Raw genomic sequence first — 15,129 nt, 5'->3', positions numbered from 1 at the left:
TGTGTGTGAAGAAGGCTGTTGTCTGTCAGATGCCCACTTCACTCACTGCAGAAGTCTGAAACTATGCAGTGAATGTGGGAGGGGATTGCAAGGAAGACTGGGGGAGAGAAGGCTCTTCTATTTAAAGAGCTGAATGCTCATCTGGCAATTGGCTCCCAGACCTGCCTCTGCCCCAGCCCATCAGTGAAATACAAGGCACTTAAACCTGACATTTCACCCTTTCCCACTGTCACTAGCCTTTTTTTGTGTGCCTGTCTTATTTCTAAGGTCTTACCCAGAAAAGAGCTTTGCCCCTTCCGCCCCTTGGGGGCTAAACTTCTGCTTTTCCCCTCTGAAGCATAAGATCCTCATTAAGCATTCAAAAATCAGCAGTCACTTTAGACCCCATCTCCATGCCACATCCCCATTTAACAAACAAGTTGTTACAGCATCTCATGGGGTCACAATGTCCAGTCACTGACTTCAGCAACAAGTACGAAGGACAGGAGAGACAGGGAAACAACAGGTCTGTGTTCATGGCAGGCTTGGAGTAGTGTGACATAGATAAGACACGAGGCCACGCATTGAAGATTGAAGTGAGGAGTAAAAAGCCAGTGGGGGAGAACTGACTGCTCTGCACATAGAGCACACTCACACTGATGCGTCATTTGACCAACACCAGCATTTGGTCCATTTATCACATCACATTCAATCAGGCAGGCTGAGAGGCAAATTAGTTCTTACTTTAAGAAAGCACTTTACATATGAGATGCACCCATTAAGGGTACATGAGAATTCAGTACCATGTGATGAAGGCAAAAACCAGTCCCTGATGAAGAGTCCCTCTCCAGCATCCTTGTAGCCCCCTTCAGACACTGGAAGCTGCTATGAGGTCTCCACGCAGCTTCTCTGCTCCAGGCTGAACAGCCCCAATGTTCTCAGCCTGCCACTTAAATACAGGAAGACTGCAAAGATTCTTCCTAAATTCTGCATAAATCAACCCTGCACCATCCCCTCCAACTGCCGGTACTTCAAGTCCCTTTTATTTGTAACATGCACATCTGGAACACAGACTTGACTTTAAAAATGAAGATACTGTACAAAGCCTTGAAAGCTGAAGTGATTCTTACCCCTCTAACTCAGATGCAACAACAAAAGCGCTTAAGCTTAAAAAGCACTTTTAGTATTAGAAGCCTATAAATAAGCTTCTTTTCAGTGACAGAAGAAATCATCTTCTTTGTGGAGATGCATAACATCAATGCCTATGATTCACTCCTGAACTGTGGATGAACTTAACATCTCTGTCTGCTCATTGTAACAGATCAATGCCTCTCCAACCAGCACTAGCACAGCTTTCTAGAAACACAGATCAGGACATACAGTAGCAGTAATTCCCAGTACAGTGGGGAAAGCATTCAGTGGGGAGTGTAGAGAACATCAATGCTACTGACACCCTATGAGAAGTTACTAAGATAGGGAACAAACTGCTCAGTTTTGTCAAGCAAAGAACACTGCTATTTTCTTCACTGACAACATCTAGAATAATTCCCCCTACTAACTATGACAAGCATCAGTTCGTGCTTTACATCCAAGGACAAAGCACATTACGGATGCTCATGGCAGGAACACGCTGCTCCACACAAAGAGGAAAGCAAGAACGAGAAAGGATGTGCTTGGCAGCTTTGGGTTTATTTGGGTTTCAGGAAAGCAGATGTTGATGTCAGCCTGCAGAGTACTTCCTCATTTCAACACATAGCTTACAGGACTGAGGTGGAGATGAAGGTTTCTCAACCAAAGTGACTCATAAATCACACATAACTCCTGGTCAGTCACAGCTGAGCTATGCCATGCTCTATGTGCAATGAAACGTAAAACAACTGCCAGGTTAATTTTAATATCATGGATAAGAGCTTATATCCTACCTCTAACCACAAGCATTTTCCTGTCTACACTTGTATTCCCTGCTTAGGCAACCTAACCATGGGCAGTTATTAGAGCAATTCCGCACATGACAGCATGCTGACCAACACCACGAGGGCAAGTCTATTTCATGCTTTCACTGATGAAGCTTGCATCAATGAAACTGAAGTCAGTTCTTGTCAATACAAACCCAAATGTCTCAATGGTAGTGAAATGAAACCACTGTGATGAACATGACACCTGAAGTGCTGTGCTTCCATCAACGCAGTTAAGATGGAGTTAGATGCAAAATGCTACTTAGGATTTTACACTATTTCCCAAGAGAGAAGGAAGCAGGAAAGGAAAACTCTCCTGATTCCTGTTATAAAAACACATTGCACTTCATTACAGAGCTGCTTTTGCATGTCCCCAACATCACTGCTTTAACTGAACTGCCCCTTGGTCTGCCAGCCTGCACTCTGAGGCAGCCTCTCTGGAAACCACTGCTTCAGTTTCCCTCTGTGAGCTGAATTTGTGTATGGGTTATTTGAACTCTATTCTCACCCAAGCAATGGGGAATGTTCCTCCAAAGGTTTAACCTGGGACAAGGCTCCTCATCACTTCCATGTCCATAAAAAGGACATGAATTCTGCTTCTCTATAGGCAGACATCAGACGTGCTTTAGGTAGATGGGCACTTCTTCAGGCACGAGCTCATGCCCAGTGATATCATTAGTCTGAGACACTTCACTGGTGCAGTTGTGTGCCATGAACTTGCCTCCACACCCAGAGCCTGAGGGATGGATTCTCCCATTACACTCATTTTGACACCCTGGAAGACTGCAATAGGTTTTCCAGGCACCAGCTGTGAGCCAATCTGTCTTGCTGGCAGCCACAAGTACCAGAGTGCTTTATGCTTTCCTTTCCTCTGGGGTCCAGGTAATCTTTGGGTTTGGATCTTTTTGTGAGTGTTAACAGCATCAGTCATGCAGCAAGAGCAGAGACGTGTGGCAACACGAGCACAGAGCAGCCAAAAGCAAAGACTTCCCACCAGAGAAATCCTTCTTACCAAGCCATCTATTATAGGAAAAGAAAGAGAAAGATAGAAAGGAAAAAGAAATCAAACCAAGCCGACCCCATGCACTACAACCCCCTCATCCCAACCCTGTAGCTGCTGGGAACCTACTCCCCCTAATCAAGCTCTTCCACATTCCCAGTCCTCAGGTCCTGTTAGTTTCTCCTTTGTGTAGTCTCTCCTCAGCTGTGTGCGCAGATGGAGAAGTACCACCATGGCCTTTTCAGTCTGAAAACGTTTTCTCCCTTTAGAATGACTTTGCTTTGAGGAATAAACAGGGAAACAAGCCATATACAAACACTCCCAGCCTGCTTTCCACTGTGCAATAACAGACAAGTGTTAGTTGTAGGAGAAAAAACAAACCCAGACAGACTACAGGGATAATACAAGCCAGCTATCTTCACCTATCAATCTAAACTAAAGGGATAAGTAAACTCAGAGCAGGAGCTCACCAGATATGCACTGCAGACAAACCAGCACAAAGGATGAAGAGATCTCTTTTTGCACTAGCCATAAACTGAATGAGAAAAACGAATGGACAAAGGGCAGGGATTTGTCCCTTTCTGTCCACAAGCCTTATTTTAGCTTATGGAAAAGCTCTCTTCAAAGGCACTGCTGGAGAGGCAACAAGAAACAAAACAGAGGTTTCAGAAAACCCTCTGCAGCAACAAGTAGGAAAGGATTGTTCAAACCAGGTTAGATATTGCCTCTCACTCCAACTAAAACTCTTCTGGTCGATGGGAAGATTCAGGATGGCTTTTCCTGGTCCTATGGCTCCTGTAAGCTCAGGATATGTCAGAAGTATCTATCTCACTGTGCTGTCATCCTTCAAATGAAACATCTTCAGCATTCAGAGACAACCACAGCTATTCTCAAAAAGCTATGTGCTAGCTCGATTTGAAACATTCATTAATATATCAATGTTTAAATCAATGTTCACATCAAACTTCTTCACCAAGTCTCATGTCAAACTTGTGCAAAACTGCAGTGACTGTCAAACATTTTCCTTCGTGACATGGAGCTGATTGCATTATTAGTGAATTAGTATCTTATTAACAGCAAAGTTAGTGTGTTGCCTGTTGGGTAACTGAACACAAAGGGGACACAGGCACCACAATTTAGGTACAGTGCCAATTAGTTAGAACTCACTGAAGTTCCTATGTGTACATATGTGTACATCTCTGAGCCTGCCCCCATCTCTTTCCTCACAGTTACATGTTATTGTCATTAACTGGTAGAGATGTAACAGCCCAAAGCTGAAGGTATTTAGACATTCCTCCCCCCAATAAGTAATTCAGTTAGTTTTCACTGAACAAATCCAACTGGATAACTTGGCATGGCTACAGAACCTCAGAGGAGTCCCAGGAAGGAGACAGCTCCAAGGCATTCTGCAGAAGACATCAAGCTTGCTCTGCTGGTGCATGGAGTTTGCTGGGTACTAGACAGCTCCAAGCCGAATGTCTTTAGCCACGTGTTCATATCCCAGCTCTTCTGCATTTAAATGGGAAGAAGGGGGTCCTATGTTGCACGTATTTTGTCCAGGATTTTCCACCTGGATATCTTCTTCTTGTCATAATGGACAGCAAACAGCAGAGAATGATTTAGTCGCAATCCTTGCTAGCACTCTATTTTACACCCAGTTAGAGACGGAAGTCTCAATCTCGATGAGACTGGAACTGCATACGGAGGAGATAAAAGCTGCATTTATAAGCAAGGATGACAACAGCCTACCATTTAGCGAGCAAGAGAGAATGGCAGGATTCAGAGTCCAAGCATCACTTCCTTCCATCTGGCAGAGACTGCAGAAACACTTCATTAAGGAATCTGATCTCTCTGCCACATCTGAGACGATTCAAACTTCCAGCATTTGCATCCCTTGCATTTTCAGCCTGCACAACACAGCCACCCAGACAAGCACAGGCTTTGATGTGCTCAGTGTCACACTGCTGATGGTGGCATGGGTGTACTTCAAGTCACAACGTACAACTCGCTAAGCAAGAGATATTGCTGAGGGGCTACAGGGCTACTTCTTCCAAGGAACCTATTGGTGACGATGAACAGCAGATGAACAGAAATTAACTAAAGCCAAAAAGCTTCCTCATTCGGTAACAAGGTGTTCTGGACTATTTGTTTTGGGTTTCATTTAGGAATGTAGCCACTAACATGCCCCTTCAACAGAGTAACTTCCAGGTGAAGTCAAAGCTGAGACTCAGAAGTGCCCACGAGCCCCAGAGCCCCTGGGGCTGATTAAAGGCTGCAGCTGTAAAGCTTTTCACCAGTTAAACCAGGAACCTTTCAATGAGAAGGAAAGTAAATGCTCAGAGATGTTGAGTAAACACGTTAGCAAACAGTCAGATTAATATGGTATTTCAGAGATCAGAGCCATATTCTAGGAAGCCACTCTTAAAAACCCAAATCCTTCAGTTCAAAACATACCTACCTTTGCGAATGAGACAGAAAAGGGAAAAACGAAGTGACCGACAGAGAACATTCTAAATGACAACATCCTAACCCTATAAAGAACCCACCAACTACAGCCTTACCTTTGCTTGGTGCTGATTTTCTCACAGCAGCTACATGATCTTCAGAGATAGCGAGACGCCGCAGCACATCAGCCAGCGCTGCCTTGAGCACAGTGATTTCATCTTCTTGTTGCTGCACTCTCAGCTCCAGGGCTGACAGGCGGTCCTGGACATCAGACGTGCTTGCAGCTGAGATGCTGTCATCTGTACAGAGGGAAAGCAGAGTAGGAAGAGGCATTCAACTGATGCGTTCTCAATGAAAAGCCACTGAAAACATGATGTGCTGCATGGGTATGTGTGTCCCACCATTCTGCAATACTGAAGGTGTTCAAACGAACGTGTTCAGGCAAAGAAGGAATGGGTATTAAGTTAAACACATCAAATTAATGCTTCAAGACAAAAACATTATTAAGCCACTGGCTTAAGGAGTGTGGCTCTATTACAGTCACAAAAGGCAATGTGCTTTCTGTTAAAATAGTGCTTACCATTAGAAGCAAGGCCAGGATTAAGCTTATTTCAATAGCCAAGTGAATGAACTAAAATTGTCCAACTGTGGTAAAGTTTCACTATATATTCTGTGGGATCTGCTGAAGAACTTTCATTATGATGGCTCAATATTAAAGCAAGCTGTAAAGTTAAACAAATAACTGTATAAAGCCACAGTTTGACCACACAAGTATTGCTAGCCATGACCTAATTGCATCAAGTGGCAACCTTGGTTTCAATGGTCTGGATTCAGAGTTCTTGACTTCTTCTCTTTAGCTTTTTTCACATCACCAGCCTGGACGTGCCAGAAGCCCCATGACCTTAGAACACTTGGCCTGAAGTGAACAGCAAATAAAGAGGCTATAGAAAGGTTCCAGCAATCTGCTTGGCCACACAGAGCTAGGTTAGCATTGAAGACACAATCCAGCCAAATCTGTTCTTCAGTGGTAAGAGGGAAATTACAGCTTCTGCATACTCTTTGCCTTTGACAGTCCTTGCGTTATTTCTGCCAAGCCAAAACAACACAGAACAGATCCTTTTTAGTTGGCCATTCCAAGAAGTTCCAGGCCAGCCACTAAAAAAGCCTCATAAAAGACTATGTTGCTCAATCACAAGGGACTGAATTCCTCCCCCAGCCTCATTTAGGGCTTGCTAAATACCCAGGAAGGAACTTTCTATTGCAGGGTTACAACATTTACCTGTATTACCCTCGTACAGACAATGTGAGCTCATGTTCTATGAAATATAGACACTGAAGGGTAAATAGCTGGTATTATTACTGTGATCATATACAAGCTAAGCTTTAAGCTCACTGACCTTATGAAGAACTACCAAGGGTGGGGGAAGGAAGTTAATATAAGCAACAGTCCTAAAACTCTATTTTTCACAGTCCTGCTTTCACAATGCTAGCAAAAGGGATTAGGAAAGCCCCCGATATGAGTAGTGCAATGTATTCATAGTTATTATTAAACTGAAAGGGAGAGTTAAGATTTCATTGACAAAACAACTGCTACAAGAAAGCAGTTTTGCGTATGAATTTTAAGGAGGTAGTATGAGTTCTGTCAAGTACTGATGGAGCATATAGAAAGGAATTAAGGTAAAGGTACATTAATCAATGAAGGAAACCTTTTCCTTCAGGTAAGTAAAGGGAATGTACCCTCAGAGGGGAAAGAGCTCTTAGGCAAGTCACTCATTTAGAAGTGGGAGAAGAGGAAGGGAGGAGATGGAATTCTGCTTCATATCTGGTCTTTCCCTCATGCTGTCTCGTATCTATCCAGGCCTTTCATGAGCCACTCTCACTATACTGCATTACAAGGAGATATATTTACGTAAAGAGGAAAACTAGTTAAGAGAATACAAATAGCATCATTTCTGATTTCTTGCTCACATTTCCAAAGCTGCCCATGACCTACAAGAGATCTGCTGGGAACAAGACCCACTGTGATAAAAGCACCATCTGCAGTACTTGCTGGTAGTAACGAGGAGACAACACACAGATGGGGGTCCTAAGGCCTTAAAGAGGGGTTTAGGGTAAGAGCACTGGTACTCAAATGACAGCAGAAACATGGTATGTGTGCACATATGGTACTGTCAGTGTCAAAATGAGACCTTCCACTGGAGCAGGATGCTCCAAGTTGTGTCCAACCTGGCCTTGAACACTGCCAGGGATGGGGCAGCCACAGCTTCTCTGGGCACCCTGTGCCAGCGCCTCAGCACCCTCACAGGGAACAGCTTCTGCCTTAGATCCAACCTGAACTTGCCCTGTTTCAGTGTTCAGTACTCCTGACACATCTGGATGACCCTAAAAACAGGGTTCATTTTCCACAGCCAGTGAACAGCATTAAACAGATGCATTCTGTTGCGTGGGACTCCCCAAACCGCTCCCAGCAGATTGACCAAAGCAGCAGCTCTACCCATCCCTTAGGCTTCCACCAGGAGCCTCATCAGGGGTATCCCATACATTGTGATGGTACTTAACAGACCTCCCAGCCCACATATCACCCCTCACACGTCACCAAGCAGGCACGTGAGCACAACAGCATTTGAGAAGGATCACCTTTCATCACTCACTAGAAACTGGCTGCAGTTCTTACACTGAACCATCTATTCTGGGGCCCCTCACCAACTCCAGAGCATCCATTATCCCATCTCTGACTCAGTTCCTCCCAGTCCCAACTAAACTGAAGGGCTCCATGTGAGACATAAGCAGCATTTCAGAAAAACAAACCCTACAAACTCCAGCAGATGGAAATTTCAACCACAGGGTGGAAAATCCCACATTTGATCCAATAAAGCCACACAAACCACAGGTATTTTTAAACCCCTGTCTGCAAAGGCATCCACATGGTGCTCGTTTTCTCCAGAGTGGCAGGAGTTTTCTATTACAGAAAAGCAAGAGAAATTACTTGGACTGGTATAAAGATGGGGCTGACAACATCAGGAGACAACTGACCCACGAGAGCCCTTTGTCACTGGGACTGTGATCCATCCATGTGCTCCACGAGTGTGGCCTTGAGCACTGCCAGGGATGGGGCAGCCACAGCTTCTCTGGGCACCCTGTGCCAGCGCCTCAGCACCCTCACAGGGAACAGCTTCTGCCTTAGATCTAACCTGAACTTGCCCTGGTTCAGTCTGAACCCATCACCCCTTGTCCTATGGCTGCAGTCCCTGATGAAGAGTCCCTCTCCAGCATCCTTGTAGCCCCTTCAGACACTGGAAGCTGCTCTGAGGTCTCCACACAGCTTCTCTTCTCCAGGCTGAACAGCCCCAATGTTCTCAGTCTGTCTCATACAGGAGGTGCTGCAGCCTCTGAGCATCCTCGTTGCTTCCTCTGGACTGGCTCCAGCAGCTCCATGTCCTTATGCTGAGGACACCAGCACTGCACACAGTGCTGCAAGTGAGGAGTCAGGTTGTTCAGTACTCTCAAGAGCAGTCAATAACCTGGCTCTGGTTGGTGCTTGTATTTCCAGGGAGATAACTGACAAATCTTTTTTTCCTACCACATTAAGGGAAAGAACAATCCCATTTTCTGCAACTCAGTAAAGACAAGCTTATGAGAAGTGCAAAGGTCAGGAACTCTGTTCCATATCTCTAATACATAGTACAGTAAGCAAAATTAGACTCCACACTTTGGCCCACAGTACTGCCTTCACCTCCTCCAAAGGCCAACATACATTATCTCAGTTTCAGGAAGAACATTGGAACAGGAATTAAACCCCACAACACAAATGGGGAAGATCAAAACAGCTCCTTACCCCCTAACTAATTGTGTAAAGTTCTAACATGCTCCCAGAAGGTAGACCTGGTGGCACGGAAGTGGAGTGGGAAGTTCTCCCTTCCAGTAAATGCAAGGCTCCCCTTTAACACTCTCAATTACTCCAAGTATCTCTGACAGCCTTTGCTGCTTGTTTGTTCTCTTTCCCTCATCTCCCAGCTTTTCCATTCAGAATGAAAAGCAAGGCACTGACTTTGCTTTATGTTTCCAGGGAGAACAGGCTGTCACCCACCACTATGCTCAGGGTTGATGCTGCAGCAGCACCATCATATTGACAAAACTGCCTTCCTTGTCCAGCTCAGACTGTTTAACATGTGGTAGTTCAATCCCATTTCAGTCCCCTGGGAGCTACTGCACCAAACAAGATGCATTAACTCTGCACTAGCCTCTCACAAACCATTCTGAACACAAGCCCACAGCAAGCACAGATCCTACTGCAGAACCAGACCATAAATGAGAGAGCACTGTCTAATGCACAGGGCCTTGAGCATCCAAAGGGATCATCCCAGCGGCTTCCCTGCATTTTAATCATAAACCCTGTAAAAAGATTGCTTATTATTCCCCATAAAGAATTCACACAGGACTTGCATACATGTAAACTGCCCATGTGGCAGAGATCCATACAGATCTGTGTAGGTCTGTACAGTTCATCACACCCCCCAAACCTCAGTTAAAAACCAGGGGGCACAAAGTCTAACTTTAAATCCTGACAACACTGCATTAGTGCAATGCATTTCAAAAGAACAACAAGAACATGGAACTACTTTGGCCAAAGCTTCCTTAGGACTTTCTGGTTGAGCACAGCATTCACTCACTAACTGCAGTACTGTGCCTGCACATGATCCATGAGATGGTTTTCCCACAGCACATGACTGTTCTGCAATGCCATAGTTGTGCCTGCTCTTTGCTATTTGCAGACTGCTTTAGGGTTTGTCTGAAGCAAGCTCAGGTCTGTGAAGGCACTACCCCACCATTCCATTATAAAGAACAGTTTTCAGGCCATCTCATTTCAAACAGCTGGTGCGACAGAAGAGGATCTACTTCACCCCTAAGAATTCATAGCTCTATTTGTTTATGCTACAGACATGTGCACACAGGCTTCTTTCCTGGATGCAACCAACCCATGCTGCACTCAACCAACACAAGTGCTCTGCTTGCCCAAGTTTCCAGTAAGTGTACTCTTTACAGGGTGAATGCTTTAAGAAGAAACAGATCAGATTCTAAACTTGCCAATACTCATCTGGATAGCTAGGCTGAGAAAACACAACACTTAACACACACTGCTCGTATCCGACATTGGCATCCATATAGTTACTGAAGAGGCAGATAATTACACTAATGCTCTCATGTATCCTTTCCCAACCACATACCTTCCATCAGCTCCACCTCTATTAAGATGTATCTTGACAGTAAGACCTTTGATGGGATTTTCACCACCCAGTACTTAGAAAGCCTTGTGGTTTTCAAGTACATTTCTTCCCATAACATTGCTTAGCTCTTGATGCTCCTGACAGCATTCCACAGCTCCACACTCTTCGACGCTTGGCCTTCAACCAGCAGGACAAGCGTTTCCCTTTGAAAGGTGTTTCTGCTAAACACAAGTGACCCCTACACCCCACAGCCAGAATTCACCTCCATGGCATTCCCCTATAACTCCCTCAGCATCAATCTCAGCCACCCCAAGCTCCTTTTAATACCCGTTTTCATGTCAGAGAGGACTGTTTCTCACACCTAGCTCTGGAAGTTCCCATCACAACCAAAGGAACAACTGCCAGGAATAGCTCTACTGGAAGCTCCATGTGCATGAACAAGAACACTTTAGCACACATGTAATGGAGTTCTTTTGTCCAAAGGATTTCAGGTTGTGCTATAGAAGCATTAACACTATTTCCATTATAAAATCCCGATTTCAAAGTCACAAACTACTAACTCAGACAAGCATGAAACTACACAGGATAGAACACCAGGAGCAGATGTCACCCAGCCACCCCATGGAGTAACCCATGGCTCCAGCTCTGCAGGACAGAAGCAAAGCCAGCCGCTGCCTGGGGCTCCAGGGCAGGACACGAGGAGCAGGACACAGCTCTCCTGCGCTCCCAAGGCCACATGGAAGAACCTGCATGTTCAGCCTAACCTGAAACCTCAGGATGGGGAAGCGCTGGGCTCCCATGGGTTCCTCGCACCAGATGTGTCCAGTGCTGCATGGTCACAGTCACGTATCCCAAGCTTTCAATTGGGCAATTACTCAATGAGCTGATGCTTTTGATCTTAATCTCTCTTCAACTTCACTCTTCATCTGTTAACGCAAGCACCATCACACACAGCAGAAAGGTGTGTGGCTACTGAGGCACTACTGTAAGAGCTGCAGCAAAGCAGCACTTTCAATTCACCCATTGCTTCCAAAAGCGAGACTCAAAGCTTTGCACAAAAATAATACAGGGAGACATGGAAGGAAACTGAAAGCAACTCAAAACCCCCAACAAGTGCTTTTTAGGCAGGATAACCTGCTCCAAGTTCTGAGTTAGGGACGACTATAATCAAGTAAAGGCTGCAATTTTAATACCTATATGATCCAGAAGAATAAATACAGGCTCGAAGCATTCACCTGATCCTGACTTTTATGTTCAGCCTTTGACTTCCCACCTGGAACACTTATCCTTAGCCATATGTCATTACTGCACTAATGTACAAATGACAGCAGCACTGACTGTCACAGACCTGTTCAACACAGTGACAACCATATTCAGACTGAACTACCCAAAACATCACCGAGGCCAGCAAAAGCCGAGCTCACAGAGAACAACAGGACCATGTGGAACACTGGTTTCCCATCTCATTTCCACACACAGGTATAGGTACCCTCCAGCAGCGAGAGAGCTGGTGTGAAGGCCTGTAAATAATGGGCAAGGGGGGACAGCAAGAAACAATACAGGAGAAGAGTACTCTCAGTAAGCTCAGACTGCTCATCTCTCCCTGGGGCCAACAATGTCCCAGCTGCTCTTGTCGGTGATGGAGGCACTGTGCTTCCCCTTAGAATGTATGCCCAACTCCACACAGGTATTACCTCTGCTTTCCCAAGCTACCTTTCCAATCAGTTTTTCCATTAACAAGCAAATCAAATCCAAGTTTGCAAAACAACAGAGGGGGAAAAGTCCAATTGCCACCAGAGCAGCGGATCACCTCTGCTGCACAACACTGGAATTCAGGATCAGCAACACAAATCAAACCTAAAACCTACAGAAACCTTCCAGCATCTTAAATATTTAGTACTGGTTTGGGCAACAAACTGTACTGGTCACCAGTGCGGGCTTGCCCCGGGGGAAAGCTGTTGCTGCCCTTTCAGCTTGCCATCGTCCTATCAATTCTAGGCTGGCATTTCAGCAGCAGGACAGAAAAGCACTGAAACTCACTAAGAAATAAACGAGGCAAAGCAACATCCCTTCCTCTTTCATGGATGCAGTTTATCTTGTACCACAAGATGTTTACTTGCTAATTTCACTGCTCTCAGACCCTGAAACACAAATGAACAATCTCCAGCTGCTGTTATCTACCAGTCAAGTCAGACATTATCGCTGTAATCCAAGTGTTGGAACATCTCTGCAATCTGTTGGACTGACTGCTTCATTGTGCTGCTTTTTCTGCCTTCTCCTAGGCCCCGTAAGCACCTAATTTGTAACATCAAAGATACCACTGTGCAAACTGGGTTTCTTTGATGTCACTCTGTGCTATTCTAAGCCAATCCATCAGAAACGCCAGGAAACACAACTCCATCAAGGCAGGAAAGAGACAGTCCTGGCCTATTTCATTCATTTCCTTTCCCAAAGGAATGTGGTTTTGTCCACAGGTCGTGCAGTTGGCAGTGGCTGCTCATGTTTAACAGGCAAGAGGATGTTATCTTGCAGACTTAACATTATGTTTACTCAGCAAGAATAGTCTCCTATTGAAATAATGGGCATACATATAAAAATAGCTGTAGCAGTGTACTGCCACATTAAAGAGATTCGCTTCCTGATACTGTTATCAAACACAGAGCACAGTGCACACTGCTCGCACTCATCTTCATCCTCCTTCATGCTCAACAGAACCTGCTTGAGCCTGTCCTCTGCAGCATCATTCCCAGCCCTGCCAAGGCCACCACTGCCCCATGGCACTGAGACCATGTTCCAATGCCTGAGCACCCTGTGGGGCAGGAATTGTTCCTCAGCTCCATCTGAACCTGCCCTGGTGCAGCTTGAGGCCGGTTCCTCTTGTCCCATCCCTTGTTCCTTGGGAGCAGAGCAGTGTCTGTTGGGTGGTTGTGCTCAGCAGAAACATGCTTACACAGAGCAGGCACCAGAGCTGGTGTATTTGAGCTCTTATCTCTCCAAGCCATAGGACACAGTGATTCCCAATAAAGTTAAATCTGTTTGGAAAGAGACTAAACAACTCCACTGCCTTATCTTAGCTTCCTGGTATTACAGGTATAGGAATTCCTTCCACTTATTCACAGCCCTATGTGGCCAATGCTTTATTACCTCCCCACACCACAGCCCACTCACTAAAATGCCACTTTTTCTCCAACAAGCTAAAGTGACCTTGAAAAGTTGCTGTCTTCCCTTGAGCTCTTATCCAAAAGCTAAGGATGACAATAAGCTCTACCAGGAGAGAAGCCTTCTGAAGGGGGCATTAACTGCAGGGTTAAGATTGCTCCTGTGACCACTGCCACATCAGGACCAGGATGGATGCCCATCGCACTCCATCCCAGCAGCATCTCCTGCAGCAGGCACCCCTTATGCCAGCTCTGCACCGAGATGCTGCACTCACTAGTGCAACAGGGGATATTAAACCTCTCCTGGACCATGCAGGTGACAACAGACACAGGGTTTGCTTTTGGTACTTGATAAAATCCACTGTTTCTTGGGAATGATGAGATTAAATCTCTCTGATCAGGAGCCAGAGCCAACACAACACTTCCAAAAGCAGCAGTCAAAATCCACCTTTTCTTACCTCCACAAGGATGCCTCCCCAACCGCTTGCAGCTTTAGTACTAAAGGTTTTTACTTACAAGAGAACTAAAACCTCTCTGTACAAGCCAATAGTACAGATGCAGCTAAGTTATCAGCTTCATATTCAGGATAAAGCACAAGCTGCTGACTCCCACACAGCCACAGGTGGTTATCTGCAACTGCTCACTGCACATTACTCATCATCTCCACTTCAGTTACTACACAGCAGCAAGTACTGGGAAATGGAGAGAGTATCTGTGTCATAGGAAACACCGTTCAGACCAGACAGCACACAGAAGCGTCTGTGCGGGTGTAAGTCAACAGCCACCCTCCGAAAGGGGAACCAAGCATAAATACCATTACCAAAATGACTAGCTCTTTAGTTAAGCTCCTTTGGGCTTCTTCTGTTGGCAATTAAACAGCCCCAGCAGCACCTTGGAGTTCCCATCTCTAAACAAGGTGTAGGTGGAAGGCACTGCTCACACCTTTCCTGCTGCTGCCTGACTGCAGAAGATCCTGCGACTTGCTGTGTGTGTACCAGGTATAAACCTTAATGATCCTACAAACACACACACTCAGACTGCAAACTACCCCCATGCGTTGCCACATTCCCCTTAGCGAGGACACAATCTACAGGAAGTTTTTACCAATGCTATATGAAATTAAACTGGTTTAATTCATGCAGAACTCCTGAACACCACAGCAGGCTCCTGCGTGTGACTACACATGTACTGTGAACAGCTGCAGTCAGGCTGCTTCCACAGAACTGAACACATTACAGATGAAGCCAGTTCCAATGATCATTTGCATTGTTAATCCTGACACTGACATGCCTCCAATGGAAAGCTCCACTGAAAAGGAAGGATTTAGGTCTCATCTTTATCTAGGCTAATCCACAAAGCAGGAATGT

At 45.4% G+C, this 15,129-nt stretch overlaps 1 protein-coding gene across 2 annotated transcripts in view; it reads right to left on the bottom strand.

Annotated features, from left to right (window-relative positions):
- Positions 1-15,129, bottom strand: part of EML4 (EMAP like 4) — a 107,874-nt gene that overhangs the window by 45,037 nt on the left and 47,708 nt on the right. For both annotated transcript variants that reach the window (XM_034060396.1, XM_034060395.1), the window contains exon 2: positions 5,496-5,678. In XM_034060396.1, coding sequence (XP_033916287.1) covers positions 5,496-5,678 — 183 coding nt within the window. The remainder of the gene's footprint in view (positions 1-5,495; positions 5,679-15,129) is intronic.

The sequence above is a fragment of the Melopsittacus undulatus genome, chromosome 3 (genome assembly GCF_012275295.1).
Source record: "Melopsittacus undulatus isolate bMelUnd1 chromosome 3, bMelUnd1.mat.Z, whole genome shotgun sequence".
Taxonomy (NCBI): Eukaryota; Metazoa; Chordata; class Aves; order Psittaciformes; family Psittaculidae; genus Melopsittacus; species Melopsittacus undulatus.
The sequence above is the reverse complement of the archived record's forward strand: the minus strand, read 5'-3'. Positions and strand labels throughout refer to the sequence as shown.